The sequence below is a fragment of the Eublepharis macularius genome, chromosome 8 (genome assembly GCF_028583425.1).
Source record: "Eublepharis macularius isolate TG4126 chromosome 8, MPM_Emac_v1.0, whole genome shotgun sequence".
Classification (NCBI taxonomy): domain Eukaryota; kingdom Metazoa; phylum Chordata; class Lepidosauria; order Squamata; family Eublepharidae; genus Eublepharis; species Eublepharis macularius.
In genome coordinates this window covers 67,576,835-67,599,437 of record NC_072797.1, presented here as the reverse complement: position 1 = coordinate 67,599,437, position 22,603 = coordinate 67,576,835, and the positions used below count along the sequence as shown (strand labels likewise).

The 22,603-nt window shown below is 43.5% G+C and overlaps 1 protein-coding gene across 1 annotated transcript in view; it reads left to right on the top strand.

Annotated features, from left to right (window-relative positions):
• The window catches only part of TMEM232 (transmembrane protein 232), a 263,702-nt gene that overhangs the window by 73,539 nt on the left and 167,560 nt on the right, over positions 1–22,603 (top strand). Inside the window, exons 7-8 of the mRNA XM_054986937.1 lie at positions 5,318–5,487; positions 15,097–15,275. Of these exons, the coding sequence (XP_054842912.1) occupies positions 5,318–5,487; positions 15,097–15,275 (349 nt within the window). The remainder of the gene's footprint in view (positions 1–5,317; positions 5,488–15,096; positions 15,276–22,603) is intronic.

Genomic DNA, 22,603 nt, shown 5'->3' with positions numbered 1-22,603 from the left:
GAACCAGCCCAATCCACAGCCAAAGCCAAGCCCAATCTGCAACTTTCTGGGAGAGTGTCCATGGTTGGGAGCAGTGGCAGCAGCTCCACAGGTGCAGCTTACAACCAGATGATGTATGACCCTCAGGTGAGAAACAGCTCTGCATCAGGATGGTCTTAGTCTGTGAGGGAGAAAGTCAAGGGGCTGAGTACCCTCCAGCAACAGGGTGTTATGTACACCCAGTCAACCCAACCTGCGGCCGTACTTCCTCCTCTGCCGGGAGGAGCCCCGGCTGAGAGAGTCTGAACAGAGCCCCCAGATGGGTAGCTGGTGCCCCCCCCCCCATGGCTGCATCAAGAGCAGTTTTCTAGGCATCTGTCTCCGTGACAGATGCCTAGACAGATGCCTCCATGGATGCTGCTGCTGCCTGCCCCCCCCCCCCCCCGCCCACCAGCAAGCCTCACCTGCAGAGGCTGGCATTCAGAAGGGTTCAACTCGCACAGATCAGTGAGCTGGAGTAGCCGCTGCCCCAGCTCCTTACCTATGAGTGCTCCCTTGTCACTTCTTGAGCTGGGACTCCAGATTCAGATAACCTGCAAGGGGACTTAGGTGTTTGTTGTTAGTCAGACATTCTGGACTTTGCTTTTCTTTCCTTAAGTGAGTGCAAAGTGCTCCCAATTTTCCACTAAGTCCCCACAGTGCACTTATGGCCCACCACCATGAGTACCCACTCTCCTACCTTGTGCACAAAATCCCCGCAGCAGGGAGCTTCCAGTCAGAGCCTCCAACCCACTTCCTACTTACCTGAGTATTGGTGGCACAGCCAGAGATTATGTAGGGTGCCTGGGCAGCGGATTGGGTGCAGGAAGGGGGGCTTGCCCACCCCAGAAGCACATGTGGATTGGTCCCTGTTGTAGTTGCCATCCTATGCCCCGTTTGGGCCACGTGGGCGGGCCTGGGTGCTGGGAGGGTGGCCCGAATTATCCCATTTAATGGGCGCCTATGAGGTATGCCACCTTTTTTCATGGTGTAACTTGTTGCCACTGCAGGGGGCGTTCACGGGCCTCAGGCAGCTTTGGAAGCCAACTAACCTGCACCCCGTCCCCTGCTGTGCCCCTTATGGTGCCACTGCTGGCATGGGAACTTGTGCTGCTCTTCCGCCTCTGGCCGGCTGCCAACCATGCCCTCCAACAGTGGCCCAGCCACAGTAGCATTCCTCAGGCAGCCACCAGTGAAAAAGGAGTTAAGTGCCATTTATGCCCACGCAAGCCTTAGCTCTCTCCTTGTGTGCTTTCCACCCCCACTTCGGATTGCACAGAAAATGTTATTCCAATGAGACTAACAACAAGGTTATCAAAACATAGACTAGTTCTGTTTCCAAACCAGTGATACTGTGTCTTTTTTTAACTTGCTGGAAGAACAAAAATGAGGAATCTCCACACTGCTTGCATAGCATTGTCTTATCCTGACTTGCTATGAATGTCTGGGAGGTGTAAAATGCCAAAACATCTGTTTTTAACTATCCTCCCACTCTGTTCATTTGCCAAGGCTTTTGCACCTTAACCAAACTACAGAAATAAATATCGACCAAAAAAAAATTGCAAGAATAGTCTAATCATGTCTCTCATTCAATGGTCTGATATTAATTAGTGCTGATAAATAGATATGGGCACGAATCGAAATACAAATCAAATTTTGTGACAAATCAGGCCGATTTGTGTATCACGAAAATGTGTTTCGTGGAGCTGCATTTTTCACAAAATCCATGACTTTTTGGGCGGATTCGTTCAATTTGTGAATGCTTTGTGATGCCAGACAGGCTGACACCAATCCATTGATTCCCTAGGCAACATAGGCACGGACTGTTTACCTGGGAACTGTAGTCAGAGACTCCTTCCCCTCTCTGTTTCCTTTCTCCATTTTTAAGAATGTGATGGTGGAGTAGCGGCTCTGTCATGGTGGCAGCTTCAGCAGCTCTGTCATGGGCTGCTCCAGTAGCACGGTCAGAGTCCATTCCTGAGTCCAAGTAGCAAGGTCAGGCAGTCCAAAGATCAGTTATCAGCAAGGTTTGAGGGCTAAGCAAAGGAAGAGTCAAGGCATGGTCCAAATGTCACAAGAGCAAGGCATTGTTCAATGGTGTGGCCACAGCAATCACAGGATTCTAACATGTTGCTTCCACGCCTCCTGGTCTTCTGTGGCTGGGTTTTGTAGTGAGGCTGGGCTTGCAGCCAGCTGCTTGGGAGCTATCCTGTGCTCACTCTTCATCACTCTCCATAAGCAGCTAGTGTCTGGCCAGGAGGCATGCGCTTTGCTGCCTTTCCTGCAGCTCCATACGTTGCCTTTGTCTGCGGCACTCTCTGGGTGAAGCTGGGGGTTTGGACATCCTTAACTGCACTTCACCAGTGGTGTCGGGGCTAGAGGGTGTTGGTTCTTCTGGCTCAGCTGCTGGCTGTGGATGCTGATCAGCCAGCAGCTGTTCATCCTGATCCCTGTGCTCTGCTGAATCAGGGCTGGCTACACAAGGCTCCTGTCCTCCTGAGGAGTTGGGGCTGGCTACACAAGGCTCCTGTCCTCCAGAGGAGTCAGGGCTGGCTACATGAGGCTCCTCTCCTCCTGAGGAGTTGGGGCTGGCTACACAAGGCTCCTGTCCTCCAGAGGAGTCAGGGCTGGCTACATGAGGCTCCTCTCCTCCTGAGGAATCCACGCTATCCTCACTATCAATGAGCCCCATGACAGGCTCCTTCTGCCACTCCTTGCTGCTTGCCAGCTTCAGGAACCCTTCCCTGACTCTCTACCTCCTGTCCTCCTGCTGCTCTGAAATGCCTCCCCACTCCCCTGCACCCAAACTCCCCAGAGCAGATCCTGAGCAGATCCGCTCTGCTTGGCTTTTCCTTTGAGAACTTGGAGGCAGGGGGAGGGCATGTTAGAGCAGCAGGAGGATGGGAGGGCGGCAAGGAAAAGTCAACAAAGAGAACCTAAGCAGATCTGCTCCGCATGACTTTTCTTCCAGCAGCGGCAGAAAGCAGGAGGCCAGGAGGACGGGAGGGAAAAGTCAGCAAAGAGAGTCTGAAGAGAGCTACTTGGAGGGTGGCTGGAGGAGAGCCTGTCTGAAGTCTCCCTGTGAGGTTGACATCTCTGGGTATGAAGGGGGCTGTTGTAGGGCCCCGGGATCTGATGAATCACAAACCTAACAAATTGTTTCGCGAAACGGAACAATTTCGTGAAATTTCGTTGTTTGTGTTTCATGGAACGAGATGAACCACAAAACGCAGGGTTTGTTTTTTCTCGTTTCGTGCCCATCTCTACTAATAAACTCTAACTGCAAGTAAACATATGGTTACATCCAGACATTCTCTTCTAAATTCTAAATGGAATTTGATGACTATGAATTACTCATTAAAACTTTTCTATATGCTGGCATAACCTAGCTTGTCTTTCAGATCGGGTGAAGTTACTTAGACAAATAGAATAATCAGCACTGCAGACTTCTCTGATTATTTCCCTCAAGCAAGCTTCTGACACAGACAGTGCAAACCTAAACAGAGTTACACATTTGTAAGTCCATTTAATGGGCTGTGCGTGACTGTTTAGGATTACACTGACAGCCTGGTTCTTCAAGATCGTGAACACCACAATGACTGCATGAGGAACTGAGAATGCATGTCGAAACCAGAACAATTGCCACTCATGCATAATACCAGTGTTTCTAAGAAATTAACTTAATGTCAAACATCTTTCAAATGTACTTCAGGATGTTTGACATGAATGCACATTCTATGCAATGACTCAGCAGGCTGTTCCTGTGATGGAGGGATTTGCAGAGCTATCACAGTCTTGCTACTGTTATTGGTTGTCATGGCCACAGATTCATACACAGAATGAAGAATCCAGAATCAAATAATTAAAAAAATGATTTTACACTTGAATCTCTTCATTATAAGGCTCATCTACAGTGGCTAGTTGCAGAAAACAGATCAGTAGATACCTTTAAAAAAAAAGAACCTGTAATTATCATTCTCACATAATACTATAACAATAAAATACATACTGGAAAAACTGCAGGGAGAGAACAGTTTGATCCTCAAAATAATTCATTGATAGAAGCCCATTCACTTCAGTAACAGTACCAGGAAAGAACTCTCAATTTACTATTATTATTATCAGTGAAAATGTTCAGCTCCCTGTCCTTGCATGTGTGTATGTGTGCGTGCATGCATACATGCTATATCAGTTTATAAGAGTGAATCCTAAACAGAGTTATTCCAGTCTAAACCCATATGCTTAGGATTTCACTGTGTTACAGCAGTAAATATTGTAATACAAAGATTCACATCCCATTTATAATGAAAGCATCAAGTGTGAGTTTTATATTTAGATGTTATTAAGTGTCTGATTGTTCTTATACTAATGTGTGTATATAATTACAATTAAAATGAATATGTTTTTTTTACAAAAAGTGGCATCACTGGTTGAAATTTTCCAGGTTAATTGCAGCTGTGCACATACATCCAGTTAGTTATAAGAAGGATTTCCAGTTCATTATTAGTGATAATCTTTCTAGACATCTACTGATATAATTGCATTTAATTAGGAAAGCAATCCTCACAGAAGAATTCTGTATAGGTAGTATGTGACTTTTGTAAGATCTTATGTATTTTTGGTTACTTGGCCACAAGGGGTCACACAATATTTATAAATCTGCTCTGGAATAGTATTCAGCTAGAGTTCCTTCAGTCAAGTAAAAATAATCTTGTGGCACCTTTATGTCTGTCTGTCTGTCTGTCTGTCTGTCATTTATAGTCTGCCTTTCTCACCGAGACTCAAGGCGGATTATACAGTATGAGATTAGTACAATCAGTATCAAGTATATTTCAATACAGTATCAAGGACATTTCATAAACAATACTACAGGGTAAATAGATACAAGCTTAAAAGACATAGTATTAGCAAGAATCCAGTACAGAGTAGAAAAAATACTGAAGCAGAACATAATCAATTCTAGGACTGACATTAGACAACATGGAGCACAGGTGGTACATAGGAGTACATATTTAAAGCAGCAGATAATATGTAAGGTAATATAGTGATGAAGTCTATGGTCCCTAACTCATTAGCGAAGCATCTGAGACCCCATCTCTACACATTTTTATTCCAGTATAACCTTGGTAGATTAGAGTCTACTTTGTCAGATTCATGTGGTAGGTCCTCATTTGGCACACATATATCATTTTGAAGGCAAAAGTTGTTAACAGCAAATAGTAAAGTAGTAAAACCAGATGTCACATACTAAATAAAACGGAAACAGGACAAATGGTTGATTTTTTTTTTGATGCCACAGCATTAGCGGCTTGTGAGATCGCTTACCAGCTGTATCCAAACATCAGTTTCACGGTGAATTTTATGCTGAAGGCTGGAGAAACTATCTGTGAAAGTGCAATACTTTCTGATTCAGCCTTAGCATCTGATGCAAATTTGGAAGAAGTTCAGAAGGAGACATTTCAGGACACGGTAGGTAAAATACTTGGGCAATATCTGATACATTAAGTAGCATTATCAAATCAGCATGCTTATGAATGTTGTAAAAATTATTAAAAATGAGTTGTACTGAATAGTTGCTTAAAGTTCAGCAAAAGACATATTGTATATTGGTCAAAGCCTGAAGCTCTGAACTGGGGCTCTTTAGATTATGATCCTTCTATCCAGATTTAATCTACCCTGTTAATAGTGTGCAATGATGACATAGTGGCACAAATCATGTGTTGTAGTCAGTGGGGATGACAGCATTGCTTAAAAATCCAGAGGAGTTAGCCATGTTAGTCAGTAGTAGCAAAATGATGCATCTGACGAAGAGAACTATGGTTCTTGAAAGATTATGCTACAGTAAAGTTGGTTAGTCTTAAAAGGTGCTACTAGGCTCTTTGCCAGTATTGCTTAAGACATTTAATACTGTGTGTGCATGTAGAAGAGAGAGGATATGAATTAGTACCGTGTGAACTATTTTCTTTAAAACAGCTCCTTTGCATCCAACTATTCTCAGACTTTGTTGCAGTGAGTTTCCACAATGCTAACTGGATGATGATTAAAATTTATATTTCACTTTTGCCCAAAAAACTCTCAAAGCAGTCAAAATCATAGTCACACTTTTTTGATAGTCAGTACAAGAGGTGGCTTGCCCTACATTCTGTACTGTAAATTGAAAGGTATGCCAGTGAATTAAGATTTCTCAATAAGGTATAAGCCAGCCATTGCGGGGTCCATGACAAAGTTATCATCTGGGCCCCTCTTACTCCACTCAGAGCCAACTAAAAACATCATATGATAGTAAATTGCATGATTGTCCAAGCTCCCAGAGCAAGCCTGGTCTCTCTTGTTCTTTCCCCTTCACAGCCCTGCTATAAGGACAATGGCAAGGTTTCCTCCTCCTCAAGGCTCCTTCAGTGCCATTATGCCTCGAAGAGCATTCTTTTCTCAAGGTGGAACCAAATTCACAACAGGGGCAGCTGGACAATGATGATTGCTAGTGACATCACTGATTGACAAGCAGTAAAAGTTTTTGTCTTAATGTGGATCATCTATTGGCCAACTAAAAATACTAAAAGTACTTAGAACACCCAGGACAGACTGTGAAACAGACACAGAAGAGGCAGCATCCTTTGGTATCCCTATCATGCTGAGTATTGTTGACCTGAATGGAATGAGCATGTCGGCCATGTCTCTGGTTTTATGATGGTACCAAAAGGCTAGAACAGCAATCCTTGATCCACCCCAAGATATCATTTAGAGCAAAAGGTGTTTATTGCCCTCTTCTCCCTGCTTTCCCAGGGATGGATTGGAAAAGGTGAATCACAGGTCAGTTTGATATAAAAAGGCCTGTAGATCTATTCCCTCACCATAACACTAGGGTTGCAGGTCCTCTGATGGGCGATCCCCCACTCCCATGCTATGCCACCACTCACCTGGCTGGTGGGGGGAAAAGGCAAGGGAACCAACCTCCCATGGCATGCTCCTGGTGCAGCACAGCAATGTCACTTCCAGGAGTGATATCATTTTACAGGCTGTGGGAATGCTCCTGTGCTTCCCTCCAGGCTTATTTGGACCCCAAACAGGCCAATTAATTAAGAATTGGCTTGACTCAAAGTTCAGGAGCACTTCTGCATAGGGTTGCCAGGCCCCATCAATCTCCCAGTGGGAGATTGGGGCCTGGTTCTTACCTGGGGGGGGGGTGCGAGCGTCATCATGCAGCCCCCTGGCTTGCGCTGTTGGGGGCTGCTGCGGAGCACAGGAACACTCCTGCACTTCGCAGCAGCTCAAAATGGGCCTGATCCACACCAAAATGGGTGCGGATTGGGCCCGTTTTGGCGCAGATCGGGCCCGTTGTGGGCCCCTGCGGAGTGCAGGAACGCTCCTGCGCTCCGCAGTGGCCCCGACCCAGGCCAAAACAGGCATCCTGGCGGCGGCTGTGTGCAGGGGTGCGCAGCTCCGCAGGGGCGCGTGCACGGAAGGTGCGTGCCCCCCGCTGGCCAGGTAAGTAGGGGCGGGGGTGGGAGGGTGGGGGCGGGGGATCCCCCGCCCCCACCGGGGGGTCTGGCAGCCCTACTTCTGCAGCCTGCCCAATGATGTCACTCCCGAAAGTGAGGATGTCCAAAAGGTGAGTGCGGGTTCCCCACCCCTCCTGCTGGGAGTTTAAGGGGATCTGGCAACACCTACATGACACCTTTAAAACAGTGTCTGTGTCGGGGGGAGGATTGGAATTGGCTCTTGTGCATATGTGGAGGCGTGAGGAGCACGTCTTCATTCCTTTATCTGCACCCCTCATGTTTTAACTAGCAGAGAGGGGTCATGGAGGAAAGATTCTTTGTTTTACAGATGGTTCCGTGCGTCTGCCCAGGAGTGATCAGATGATGGAGCAGATCCTGGGCAGACAAGTGGAACTGGCTTTAAGACAAATAGTCCTTCTCCCCTGGCTTTTCCCTGCTAGTTAAAGCATGTAGGGTGCAAAGAAAGGAATGAAAAAACTGCTCCTGCTTCTGCATGTGCATGGGAGCTGATTTGTGCCCCCCCCCCACAGTGCATTTCCTTGCATTTTGTGTAACATGTAAAGACGTCCACAGTTTAACCTACCTTACAGGATTGTTACAAGAATAGAGCACCAGCAGTTTGCAAAGTGGATTTTGTGGGATATCCCACCCCCACCGGTGTGTACCACTGACGGGGGAGGCGAAAGTGGCATCCTAACTGGCAGTCATCAGGAGTCAGTAATGGAGCCACTGGGGCATGCCTGCAGCACTGTGTAGGCCTGAAGCTATTGACTGGCTCTCAGAACTCAGGGTAGGCACAGGTGGTGATGCCGCTTGTTGGTACTGTGTTTTGCTAGCCCCTCAATAGCTGCAGGCCTGCATAGTGCTGCTGCTGCAATGGTCCTGGCTGTTCCACTGTTACTTTGCAATGCCTGCCTGTAAGGATGGTGCCTTAGTGGTGTTGAGTGATGAAGGCTTAGATGTTCCCAGGGATCCACCCTGCAGGCCACTGCTGGGATAGAATGGGGGAACTCTCGTGTACATGCCAGTGAGCTCTTTGTGAGAATGGTTATTCATTGTCTTTGTAGGATAGAAATAGACTTTAGAATTATCACATCTATAGGAGAACAACATGGAAAGGCCCAGTGAATGCATGCAAGAATTTACCTCTAACTGCTCTTGGAAAAACTAAATGGTTTGCAAGCTTCCTAAATATCTCATGTGATTTTCTTTTTTTGGTTTTAAGAAAAGCACTTGTAAAGCAGGAAATGTTTATGAAGCTTGTTATGTAAACTGTTCAAATTCTTGCTTTCTCTGGCCTCTAAAGGCTACAGTTCGACTATGGTCCAATAGGCGCTCCAAAAGGTGGGGGCATTGCAAGTTTAAACCCACTCCCAATGCACCTTCCCTTGACTCCACTCCTGCCTACTCCACCTTGGCTCTGCCCACCCCTTCTATTAGCTATGATAGCTGGATGAAACCTCCATGTTCAGAATCAATACATGTTAGATTGCCTGACCAGATGCTGGGAACAAGAGTTAAGACTGCAGTACATAACACAGGTATGTTCTGAGCCCCATGCACTAAATCACTGTTTGAACTACGAATTACCTACTTCAGCATCCATTTTTCAAAAGTCAAGCTAGTGAGATCAAGTGACAGGTGTTTTCCTTAAGGTCACAAAATTGAATGCAAGGCAAAGGTGGAATATGATCAAATGTGCCAGCAGTGCTATCCAAAGCAGAGCACTTAGAATGTGCTAAGGCACATTGACTTTAATGGACTTAGAAAGGTGTAGCTTTGCTTAAGATTGCACTGAAAGCTGCCCAAATCATTTTTTCTTTTTAAGAACTTCCAATTTCTGATCAGTTAGGGCTGGTTTGCTAGCAAGAGTTGCCTTCTTCCAGTGTGGTGAGATCTGCTGGCCAGTCAGAATCCATGTAATTGCATATTGCTGGCTGACCTACTTCTCCCCACTGCTATCTCTGCTGCTATTATAAATGTGTTCCCCCTCCTGGCTGCCCCCACCCACCCACCCAGTAGCTGTGGGCAGTTTTCATCAGTCTATAGGCTACTGCTACCTCATACCCAGCATTTGCTGCAATGCCACAGTGTGCAATGCTCTGAGTGACTTTTTGCCATCATACCACTTCCTCAAAAAAGGAAATGATATTCAGGCTTTTTTTAAAAAAGACAGGGCTGCACACATTACTTCTTCACACAGTGCTCAGTAGAGTTCATTGCCAGAAAGTGTGGTGGTATCTCTTAGAGTTAATAGCTTTAAAAAGGGTTTAAACAAATTCACAGAGAATAAGTCTGTGACTAGGTATTACTCATGATAGCTAAATGAAACCTCCAGGTTTGGAGGCAGTATATCTCTATCCTTTCATGTCCTGCTTGTAAGCTTCCAGAGGTATGGGGCTGGGCCAGATGCCATTGCCCTAATTTATTTCCCTTCCAGATTATGGCCATCAAATTCATCCCCCTGACAGTCTGCCTTAATTAAATTTGTTCCCAGCTTCCTCAAAGAAAAAAAGTCCAAATTTTTCTTTTCTTGCTGGTGGCAAAAAAACTTCAAAATGTTTTGTTCATCATTGTGTCTTCTCTGCAGTCTGAAATGGGATCTGCTCATGCATAGGCCAGCTGCAAACATTCCAAAGTTCCCAGACTAACTAAAATACTACTGGCTAGGTGACTAAACATTCTCCAAGTTGGTTCCAAAGTTGGTTGATCTTACCAAGGTTTAGCAGAGTCCATTCAATGCCAGCTTACTCTAGGCATCCTGGTAGTTAACACTCAACAAGATGATGAGGGAAGGTTCCTCAGCAATTGTAATAGCCCCATATTGGCTGATGCAGTCCTGGTTTGCCACTCTGTTTCAAATGCTGCAGGGCAGAATTGACCATTTCCCCCTAACCCCAGACCTGCCACAGGACAACATGGTTCTCCACCACAACCTGGGCACTTTAAAACTGACAACCAGGTTTGTTTCTCCCCTGGACTAATTTTTTCCTCTCCAGTTCAAAAGGTCCTGTTAGAGGCTAGAAAACCATTCGCCAGGAAGTAATATCTAACCAAATGGAAAAGATTTTCTTTTGGGGTCAAAGGCTACTACGTGAAGCCTGTCTCCATTAAGGTCCACTTAGTGAACATTTTGGCCTACCATGACAACATAAGCAGGAAATCTCTCTTTGCCCAGCCACAATGCAAGTCCTTCCTTAGAGGTCTAGCGAATCTATATCTTCCAGCATTCGGGTCAGTTCTCCAGTCGAGTCTCTCCTTGGTTCTCTCCTCAGTCATACATAAACCTTTTGAGTCCCTAGCTACCTGCTCCCTTAAGATACTGGCAGCTAAAACAGCCTTTCTGGTGGCTATAACCTCAACTAGGAGAGTGAGTGAATTGCAAGCCCTGAGTATTCTTCGCTACATCTAAGGATGATGCAGAGAATTTTGTGCCCCCAGATGTTAAAACGTGCTTTGTGCTTCTACTTGGACAGAGTGGCTCCTTTCCGAAAGAACCCTAATTTCTTTGTCTCTTTTAAAGGGCCCCAAAAGGGCTAGAAAGTTTCTGCATAGACTATTTCAAATTGGATAGTGTAACTCATTAAGGCTTGTTATAAACAGTCTGTGCCATTGACTTGGACTCCAGAAGGGACGCAGCTGTTGGCAAGGTTGTCCTCAAGAGTCTTTTCCATTAAAGAGATTCACACCCACCTCCGGGGTAAGTTAGTTTGCTAATCTCCCCTGTGGGACAACTGCACAGAAGACATGACTATGAAAACAGGGTTGTACTTACCTGTAACTGTTGTTCTTTGAGTTGTCTTCTGTGCAGGCATACATCTCTCCCTTCTTCACTGTGAGCTCTTTTTTTCTTCCTACTTCATCAGCAGCTTAAAGAACTGAGGGAGGGAGCCGCTCAACCTGCCTTTTATAGGTGTGCCTGGAAGAAAAGCTCACAGAAAGGCTAGGCAAGCATCTCATGCCTCTAGGAGCTTTGGAACGTCCATGGCTGACTTACATGTGCACAGATCCGATGTGGGACTGCACAGAAGACCACTCAATGTACAACAGTTTCAGATAAGTGCAACTGTGTTTTGTGCTATTTATATGTTTGAAGTGACTATTTGTCTCTTCTGCTTCCTGCACAAAAATGAACCCTCCCCCATCTCCATTTTTCTATCTCATTTTGGAACCAGTTGTTAGGAGGAGCTCTTCCCTGCAGTCTTCTCCCATTCCATAGACTGATCCTAATGCCTTTTTTCCCTATTGCTTCATTTAAGAGTGGACTGCTGGTGTCCAGCCAGCAGCCATCCACTCATGCTCTGTTGTCCAGTGTGCTTCTGCCTCCAAGTTCTCCAACATTCCTAAATGACAGGAGCAGGAAGAGATCAAACTCTGCAAATCCTTTTAGCATTCCTGCACTGGAACACTGGTGAAAATAAAACTTATTAAGGCATGCCAGTTATGTTCCTGGACATTGATCTGGGATTTTTGTAACCCTTTTCCAAAAATGACAGTTGTCAATTTGCTCTGCAAATTGAATAACAAATTATAACACAAGGGTCTGCTTCACAGTGTGGCTGGGGCCAGAGCAAAGTGCTTGGCTGATTAAATGGTTCTTGCATAAACACCATTGTTAAAAGCAAATGAAGGGTAGAAGTTGGACACTGGCCAAGGGCATGGAGGAGCTCATTTTCTGCAAGGTGTACAGGTTTCCTCAGTAATCTTAAGGTTTGTATGGCTGGGTTCCCATGCCTTTTGTTCTTCAAGTGCAAATCAATATCCTTTACAGAATGAGGCAACAAAAAACTCTGTGCAGTGGTCTTTGAAGAGTTTCCTGAATACTTTTTTCACTACAGTGATTTATTCCTTCCATATGCTGTGCTGACCAGGTTCTCCATAGTTATTTGATGTACTCTACCCTTTCATTTATATAATTAAAACTTGCCAAATTATATGTGTAACTCCGTTTGTTTTGACTTCTAAAGAGCTATTATATTCTCTTGTGAGCAGCCAATACTTCCTTCTCTTTTCTCTTGACTTAATTGCACATTTACCTCTGAGACCCCAAGGATGTGCAAGAGCTGACCAGCATATTTCTGCTCCTGCCTGAACTGCATAGAATTCTAATTACCCCAAGTGCTTTCTATCCAATGTATTTTCCATTACGATTATCATCTTTTCCAAATAGAAAAATTGAGGGGTGGATAGTTAGGACCACCTTTTCCCATTTTATCCAAAATTACCATCACTGATTCATCAATCATTGTGTGGGGGAAGAAAAAAAAACAATAGCATGTGATACTGAAATTCTAATTTTACTTAATTTATAAGGTTCAAGAGTATATACATGGCCAAAAGGGTGGGGGGAGAGCTAGTTGGAGAAAATGGTTACCAAGACTGAGACAGAGCCATGTAAGATCTTGAACAAGAATGTCCTGGTGTTTCCTTCCATAAATGAAAGCTTTGCAGCAAACTGGCCCATCTGTAAATGCCAGCCTGCTTTAACTTCTGCCCTAACGGCATGGCTATGATAACAGCAAAGGATAAATGTTAATGGGCCAGCCAGTGCTCTACTGCCCTCTGTTTCTGAAGCCCTCGAGTTATATCCCTGCTGAGTTAATGCAGTAGAGGGCTGTAGCAACCCTCTTGCATATTTGAGCATGAGCCAGAAAGGAATGCTCAAGGGGTAAGATATGGACTGGAATGGATTTTGTTTTAAATTACCCAGGGCTCCTGTTAGAGAGCTTTCAGTCATCCTGGTTTGCTGGAGGGTGCTACAGAGATAGTACTCCTCAATTTAGAAAACCTTGAGGAATAATTTATTGCGCAGCTCAATTAAATATATTATGAAGACTAAGCTCCATTAATAGTAATTGAATCACCACCCTGATATTTTTAGCTGTCTCTTCTATAATCTTTCTGAAATCTTTTTCTGCTCTGTTACTTTTTATGGAGAGATTCTGAGCTATGTCAAAGAATGGCAGTTCTTGAAATAAGGAAAATAAAAATAGGCATATAAGGAGAGGCTGAAATGTATAGGTGGATATCATCTATAATTTACTAACAGCACTGCTAGGAGGATTGGTGACATTCAAAAGCTCCAGAGATGTCTGAGTCTGAGAAGACTTTCCTTTGTCTGCTAAGCAGCAGTACATTACAGGGCAGGATATCTAGTGAAAGCTTTCCATTCCCAGTACATGCTGATGAAATCAGTTTCACATCACTGGGTGGCCATGAAGCAAGTGTATCAAAGGCACTGTTTTCTCCAACGGTGCAGAAGCTCCTTGTTACTAGACAACAACACTATTGTTATGAATAAGGTTCGCTTTTGTTGTGGGGTCCACATCTAAGGCAAGAATTTGAATAATGAATCAGCTTGAGAATTTTGGCGTTATTTTCAAACCCAGCCTTTTTCTTTGTTGGAGGTGGTATTTTTTGCTACAAAAATGATGTATAACAACCCACCAATACTAAGCCATAGCAGAATAGCTGCCAGCACACAGGAGATGAAGGTGTGGACCAGGTATGGGAAATGTAGGTTGCAAAGCTGAAAGGGGAAAGGATAAGGGGAAAGGAAGGTTTATAGAAGTTCTTCTAAACTCATACTACTTAGCTTTGTTGCATGCTTGCAATACTTACATCTTTGCCATATGTCTTGCACTAAGAAATCATACCTACATCAAAAGGTAAGTGAAAATGTGATGTTGGAACCTACAGTGCATGTTCAGTGTGTAAATCCTGGACGCCCCCCAAAACAGGCAGTTGCTTGAGATGGCAGTATTTTTTTCAGTGGCGATGAGGCACCCACATGACAGGGCTGGATCGAGGGGGGGCAGGGGGGTAGTCTGCCCCTGGCGCCGCCAGGGAGGGGGCGCCAGGAGCAGCTGCCAGCTCAGCGTGGGCAGCCTCGCAGCCCTCTGCGCAGCCTTTCACCTGCCCCGCGGGACGGGGCGGCCGGCTTGCCGCGCACCCCCTGTCCTGCAGGGCAGGCAAAGGGCAGCACGGCCGCCCATGCCATTCGCCTGCCCCACAGGAGAGGGGGCAGGTGAAAGGCAGTGCGGGGGGCTGCGAAGCCACCTGCGCCATTTGCCTGCGGGGAGGCGAATGACGCGGGCGGCTTCCCAGCCCCGCACGCTGCCTCCGCCGCCCTGTGTGAGATGATGTCACCAAAATGATGTCATCACGCCGCACCAGGAGCACGTGCGTGCTGTGTGCACGCGTGAGCTCAGACTAGGGTTGCCCCGGGCACCGGCAACCCTAGATCCAGCCCTGCCACATGATTCAAGAGTTGTGCCTCAAGATCCTTTGCAGTGTCACCAAAGATGCTCAGTTGCATCCTAACATTACAAGGAATCCTAGGGCACATTTCTCAGACTGCTGTGTAGCTGCTTAACCCAGTAACATGTTTTTTTTGCCAAAGTTACTTTTCCATTGTCTGTTTCCAGAATTGTTTCACTGAGAGAGGGAAATTAGAGATCTGAAAGTATGATGCTTATAAAATCCAATCTTTGTAATTGAAAATATTGAGAAAAAAGCCTGTGCAGAAAATTATCTCGTATTCACAATGTCTTATTAATGGATTTAATTTTTTTCCTAGTCACTCACCAGTACTGGCACACTATTTGTGTTAAATTCTGGATCAAAGCAATCCCAAATTAAGCCGTTTCTTTGGCACAGTCTGCTTGTTTGGGTTTGTGTACATAACAGCTGCTCTGAGATAGATGAAGTGCTCAAGCATGTCCTATTCTATAAGGAACAGCTTCATCAGAAAGACTGGTAAGGACAATCTTATAACTTGATGCAATCTTTATGGAAATAACCTTTATGTCTAAATGTTAATCACCTTGAAGTTGCCTGTCAAACAGATTTATAATTTGTATGCCAGAAGGAGAAGCAATTTATGTATTTTTCATTGCTTCACTTTATCAATAAATCGTTTCTGCCTTTTTGGTTAGAAGCATATCCATATATCTTACCCATTTTCCTGTATTGATAGGAAACTCATTTCACCATTTTAAGGTGCAGTGATTTCTGCAGAAGTAAATAACTGCAATGAAGTATACCATTCTACCAGAATGGATACTTGGCTTCAGTTTCTGGGTGTTCTGTATATGCAAGGTGCAATATAATTAATTTTGAATGCCTACAGTTTATTTTGTTCTGGAAAACTTTTTGAAATGTCTTCTCCTAACTTAAGCCTCAGCCAGGCAACAGTGGCTTTTTGTTGTGGATTGTATTCACTGATTTGTACAATATGCTTAATTTTAAGTTGTTTTACTATGAAAATAATTATGTATTAAAGACAAAGAACATACATTTTCATAACAACCAATGTTCAGAATTCTAGTCCTAATAATTTAGAGTAGAAATGAGATCAAGATCTTCTCAAGGTCTACAGATGTCTACAGAAGCAAAAAAATGGCATTAGTTTATCTGTGTTATGTGTGGATTATCACTTAGAATTGAAGTTGACTGTTGTAGAAGGCTCAAATCCAAGCACAAAGCCCTCCTAAGCATTTAGTGGAGGCCTCCCTAATTCAGATAAGGCATGGTGAGCAGAAGGACAAATTTATCTCTTTTTACTGACCTCTTCAATCAGCAGATAAATGTTTACTGGTGGTCCCCAGCCCTAAGGAAGCCCGCCTCGCTTCAACCAGGGCCAGAGCCTTTTCAGTCCTGGCCCCAGCCTGGTGGAACACTCTGTCAATGGAGACCCGGGCCTAGCGGGACATATTATCGTTCCGCTGGGCCTGTAAGACAGAGCTGTTCCACCAGGCGTTTGGTGGTTGAAGGGGGCGGTGCCATGTCGGCCTCCCACCTTCGGGGTGGGGTGGGGGTTCTCCCCAACATTGCACTTGGTTAATTTATTTCATTATTGTTTTGTATATTGATTTTAGTATTGTTATTTTCTTGTTTTTATTGATTTTAAACTAACTGTTCACCGCCCAGAGCCCCTGGGGATGGGCGGTATATAAATTGAAATATAAATAAAATAAAAATAAATAAATGCCCCCCTAGCTATTACTTGCCATGCTGAAGGAAATATACAGGTTGCCTTTATCCCTACCCCTACCCTCCATGGGCAAATGGCAGGTTGGTGGGAATTCTGTTTTTCAGGGAAATAGAGAAGCAAGGGTCGCATACGTACAAACTGCTGCAGAATGAAATTCCATTTCCTTCTACACATTCCTTATTGCCACTTACATCTTGTGTTCCCCTTCTCCTATATCTTGTGTTCCTCTTCTCAGTGCTGGCTTGGGAAGTTCCTTTAGCTCAGGTGGTGGTAGTGGTGCTTGAGGAGGGCAGAGTTTTGGAAGAGAAGAGAGCTCAAGGGGGATGTGATGCCATAGAGTCAACCCTCTGAAATAACCATTTTCTTCAGGGGAACTGATATGTGTACTTTAGATCAGCTGTAATTCCAGGAGAATGCCAGATCCTTCCTGGAAGTTGGCAACCACACTGTAATCTACCTTTGGCTTCCTGACTGCCTACCTGTCTTCTTTGCCTTTCCACATGTACACTTGTCTTCCCCTCAGGCTTCGCTTCTTTAATCTGCCTGCCTGCCTGTCTGTTCGTTCCTCTCTTTGCTCACTTGCTTTGCCTGCCTGCCTTCTCTTCTGCTCACTTCAACTTACTCTCTCTCTTGCCTACCCAGGCCACTGGAAATTTCCAAATTGAGTTTTCCATAGGAAACAATGGCTGAATTTTACCAAATTTGCTCTGTATAACCAAATTAAATTGGAGAATAAATTCGATATTCCCTGAATTCTGAATTTTTCCCCCAGTTACTGAACCAAATCAACCAATTTTTTTCCTGTGCACACTCCTAGGGGACAGTATCTCTTTTCCCTTCTTAAAGTGAGGCTGGCTTTCGCCCTCCCAGCCACTGGAGTTCCAGGGACTCTGATTGGCTGGCAGTCATTTGAATTTGCATAAGGCTTATATCACAAGGACTGGTTCAGAGTTCTGGAGGATAGGTGGGACTTCAGGGATGATTGCTACAGTTTCCCTCTCCACAAACCAGGATTGCCAAACCATGGTTTAATCCCAGTTTAGAATTTTTGTTTGTTGGGTAGGAAGCAAACTCCTATTTGGCCAGGTTCTTGTATTCAGATGTCATGGCAAAGTGGAGTTTGATTGATAGTTTCCCAAACCAGGAATCTTTGAATTGTGCTATGCATGCAAGAAAAAGGACAGAACAGAGAAGGAAGAATGAAGGAGCATGAACATAATTGAGGTTTGTTGTGTTATTTGAATGTGCTTGTATACTTTTATTTCCTGATACGTTCCCTTTGGAAATCAAACCATGCTTTTTTGGTCATTAGTTTCCCATTTCCCACTCTGACTTTTATCCCCAATGAGAAGCTTGTCCCTTCTTCTCTTTCCTGTTGTAATTGCAGCAGCTACTAATGGTGGTTTTCATTGCTTGTTATTCCAGGTTTTAATTTGCATACATATAATAACCGAGTCTTAATAACAAAGAACTAGGAAAATAAAGCCACTAAAGTTTAATCATTCTCCTAGGCTCCACAGTCTGATTTGATAATTTCCATTTGAGTCCAAATAAGCCAAAGTAAAAACCCTAGAATACAAGCTCTTCTTTCATATGAGATAGGTTGCTGCTTAGTATATAATGTATATAAACCATTCTGTTTATAGACCCTAACATTGGAGCCAGTTATGATGGAAATTCACCAAAATATAAAACTAAGCAGCCCAAACAGGTCTAGGAAAGGGAAGCAGAATAGGTGAAAGTGAATAATTCCCAAGATAGCCTGCCACAAAATATAAATTGTGGCAGATTTAAAAACAAAATCTCTTGATTCATGGTCCCCCTAATGTCTTCCTGCTTTGTAGATGCATTATTTTATTTATTTTTATCCTAATTTTCAGCCAACAATTGATTTTCAAAGTGGCTCACAGGAACAAGCAACAACAACACAAAGTTCAGTACAAAGTGCTCCATGGGGGTAGAATTGTCATCTGGTTTGGATTCATACATGTTAGAGGGGGTCTGGCTTCTTTCTGTACTCCTTCATTACTGATATTTGAAAGTAGGAAGGAGGGAGGCTGCATTTTGGAAAGTATAATGCATACTTCCATTTCAGAATACCTCATTTATCTCATGAGGGTAATGATAAGGAATATAGTGAAATGATTGTTATATTGCCAAAATAAACACCAAGTATTCGGTTCAAATCTAATGACAAACCGTTTTAGCACAGTGGGTTCTGAGTTCATGGTCTACTGACAATTTCAACAAGCTTTGATGTATTTAATATTCAGGTATTAAAAATGCAAAGGGTCAATAGCAGGTGCATTATTAAATACATGAAAGCACCTAGAATTAGATGAAAGATTTCTGTTTGGATCTGAGAGTGATGAACTTTGTAGTGGGGGTGGGGGGTGGGGTGGGGATCTGCCGTGTCAGTTTTGTTGTTATTGTTGACATTGGTTATATTTTCCAGCACTTTGGCCAAAGCTGTGTCACACAGCCCCTTCCTTTCACTGTTGTCATTAAGCCCTCCTGGAATCATTTTTCATTTCTTCACACAGCCAGAGTTTGTTCTGTTATTTCTAAAACATTTCTTTCCTGTACAAAGTCTGTATGGGAGTGTTAATGACTTTTGGTCACTTTTTTTTCTGAAAAGGCATTTTCTTTTCTGGAAACTCAGCTGTATGACTAACTTGGAGTGAAAAGAAAATGTTGCTGTAATGCCATTAGCTTGCCATAGGTTGTTGACATTGATGAATCATTTTTATTCATATAATCATAGAAGGAGCCTTGGGATAGACACGAACAGAAAAACTGAAAGCCCTTTAGAAAAGAGGCCCTTTTAAGACTGCAGATAGTCAGCCATCGATTTAAAGACTATCATCTGCATTTTTGAAATCTGAGTAATCAAAGTGGAAACCCACAACTAAGGGATACAGTCAGTCAGGTTATGAAATTCAAGTGTATTAAAGTGGTGCAGTGTTGGCCCCTGATGCAGTCTGGAAACAAGCGTTGTTGATGACCGGTTCCTTGTTGGGTCTCGGTCCTGCAGAGTGTTCCATCTCATTGTTCCATCTGTTGAAAGAAAATGAGAAGAGTACATCTAATTAAGAACTTACCTTGAACAGGAACGAGGGGTCCTCACGGCTTCTTTGGTTTTCTATCTACGTTTCATCTCTGCTATGAACTCTGATATGAACTTGATTGCACCATTGAACATTTCTGAATTGGCCGACTTTAAGCTGTTTATTGTACATTGTTTATGTGATTTCATATGCCTATAACAGTATTGTTATTTATTTATTGCACTGCACCACTTTAATACATTTGAATTTCATAACCTGACTGACTGTATCCCTTAGTTGTGGGTTTCCACTTTGATCACTCAGGCTGTTGCTAAGGGAGCTTCCTTTTGTTCGATAGAGATTTTGAAATCAGCTATTCCTAGAATTAATGTGCAAATGGTGTATCTGAGCAGCAGCTTAAATTTCTCAATAGATACTTCCATGAGAAGTTGTAACAATGTGAAGCCCAGAACACTTGGACGGCTTTAAGTTCATTTCTTAGGAGTGACTCCTCAATGGTTTGCTTAAGAATTAGAAAAAAATATTTTATTAATGTTATTTAATGTGAATAGTGTTGATGTTGTGGTATTTTCCTATTATGTTGTTAAAATCTTATTTTGATCACCCTTCTATGAAGCTTAAAAAAGTCTTCTAGTATTGTTTTGTACAGGTCATGGGACGGCTGGATCCAGACTGAATTTCATGCTCACAGAAAGCATTTCTCTCAGTGGAACAGAACATTCCTGCCTCCCACCCTCCCACTGAAGCCCATTGATCTACCTAAAGTGCTGCTTTTGGGGGAGAAGGAATCCTCAGAAATAGCATGAGAGGTGAACTGGGGGTCTTCAGCAGAAAGGAGGAATTGGTGGAAATTACCTCATCCTTCTCTTAGTGGAAAATTTAGTCTGGATCCAACCCACGGACTTGATTTCTAGGCCACACAAAGAACACAATACTTAAGGAGTTTGGACCAACTTTCAAAATGTAGATTTCTGCATTAGATTATATGCATATGCATAGTATTGGGAGGATAATAAGTTTCTTGTGTCACAGCATACGCAGAATATACATAATATGTGAGGAACTGCCATAGAGTCCAGCAAGTCAGAACTGCAGAGCTGCTACTTTTCGATATCTCTTCACTTTCTTGTAACCAAACGCAAACAACAGGAGACATGACGTCACTGCATTGTTCAACTCTCCAGCAGTCAATGACTAAGCAACTTGTGATGATCTCTCAGAATGCCTAGTTTGTATTAAAGGTTACAAGAAAGAGAAGTAAAGAAACAAAGAACAATGGCATCTCTGTGTCTCATAATGTCTAGTTTAAGCCCTTGTACTCAGGCCATTGGTATCTCTAGCTTTATACTGTTTGTTTATACTGATTTGCGGTATCTCTCCAATGTCCCTTAGCAGAGGAGTGTCCAGGCACTTCTACCTTGTTATCTTTTAACAGAAAATGCTAGGAATTTAACTCTGGATAAACATTTTAAAAAATCTCTGAGACATTGCTAAGTCATTGTGTGTGTATTTGTGTGTGCGTGCAGTGTGTGTGTGTGGTGTTTGAACCACGGCTTCAAAAGGCAGGCTCTGGCACCTTATTTCTTGCACCACCAGAAGTATGTGCACTCCAAACTTAGCAACTCCAAAGGTTCATCCAGCCCAGCATACTTTTTCTAGCAACAAATACCCAGATGCCGATTAAATGCTGAACGTATTTTCCAAACTGGACCAGCTGTGTTAAAAATTGAAGTCTTAGGATCCTTCCAAAAAGGCTTCTGGAGGCACACATGGTGGTCGCTCTCATTTTAAGCAGCCAACAGGGGTCAAAGACATAAGAGACAACCAAAGTAACCAACACATTCGAATGAGCATTTTGCTGAACATATTTAGATGACTTTCATCCTGTCCTTTGCTATACTAGCACATTGCTTAGGATATGGAGTTATTGTCTCCTAGTGAGAATTTATTTATTTATTTATATCATATTTGTATTCCACCCTCCCCACAAGCGGGCTCAGGGCAGATAACAACCTTAAAATCATTTAAAAACGGTCCATATTAAAACATTAAAACATCATATAAAAATAGCAGCACTCTTTTGCCTGGCGGCAACAATGCATCTAATAACCAACGATACTGCAGTACAATTAGATATAGCAGCACAGCAACAGCAGCTGAAAAAAAACAGTGGTGGACAACTTTCACAGGGAGGGAGGTAGATGTTGCATCCTCCTGCCAGTGGAGGCCCAACCTCAGCGGAACAACTCTGGCGGAACAACTCTGTCTTACAGGCCTGGCGGAAAGATAGTAAATCCTGCCGGTCCCTGGTCTCAGTAGACAGAGCGTTCCACCTGGTAGGAGCCAGGAGCCAGAAAGCCCTGGCTCTAGTCAAGGCAAGGTTGGCCTCCTTGGGGCCAGGGACCGATAACAGTTGTTTTTCTCCTGATCAGAGGGTCCTCCGGGGAATATACGGGGAGAGACAGTCCCTCAAGGATGAAGTATGATACCCTCCATTAGTGTGGTAGTGATGATACTCCAACAGGCAAATACACTGATGTATAGATAGTCAGTACCTAGATGTTAACACACTGAGATCCAGTTATTTTGACATAACTTGGTTTGTCATACCATTTTCAGGTCACATCCTATGGCTAGCCTTCTATCTTTAACAACAAAACACAAATGGATGCGTTATTGCAGTGCTTATATTTATGTACTAACTTCATTGAAAACCTGGCCTGTCTCAGTGGATTAATAAAATGGTGGTAATAATACCTTCAGTGTAGAAATTAAAAGGGACTGTGTACTGACTGTTTGCATCATTCCAGCCATAGTTCACATTGACTTACATTATGTAATCTGCCTTGATTCTTACTAAGAAAGGCAAACTACAAATAACATACATACATACATACATACATACATACATACATACATACATACATACATACATTACCATTCTATCCCTGGAAGGATGCCAACAGTGTGAAATCATATATTGCAAAAGACTTTCTTAACAGTCTTTGCAGATGCTGCCTTTC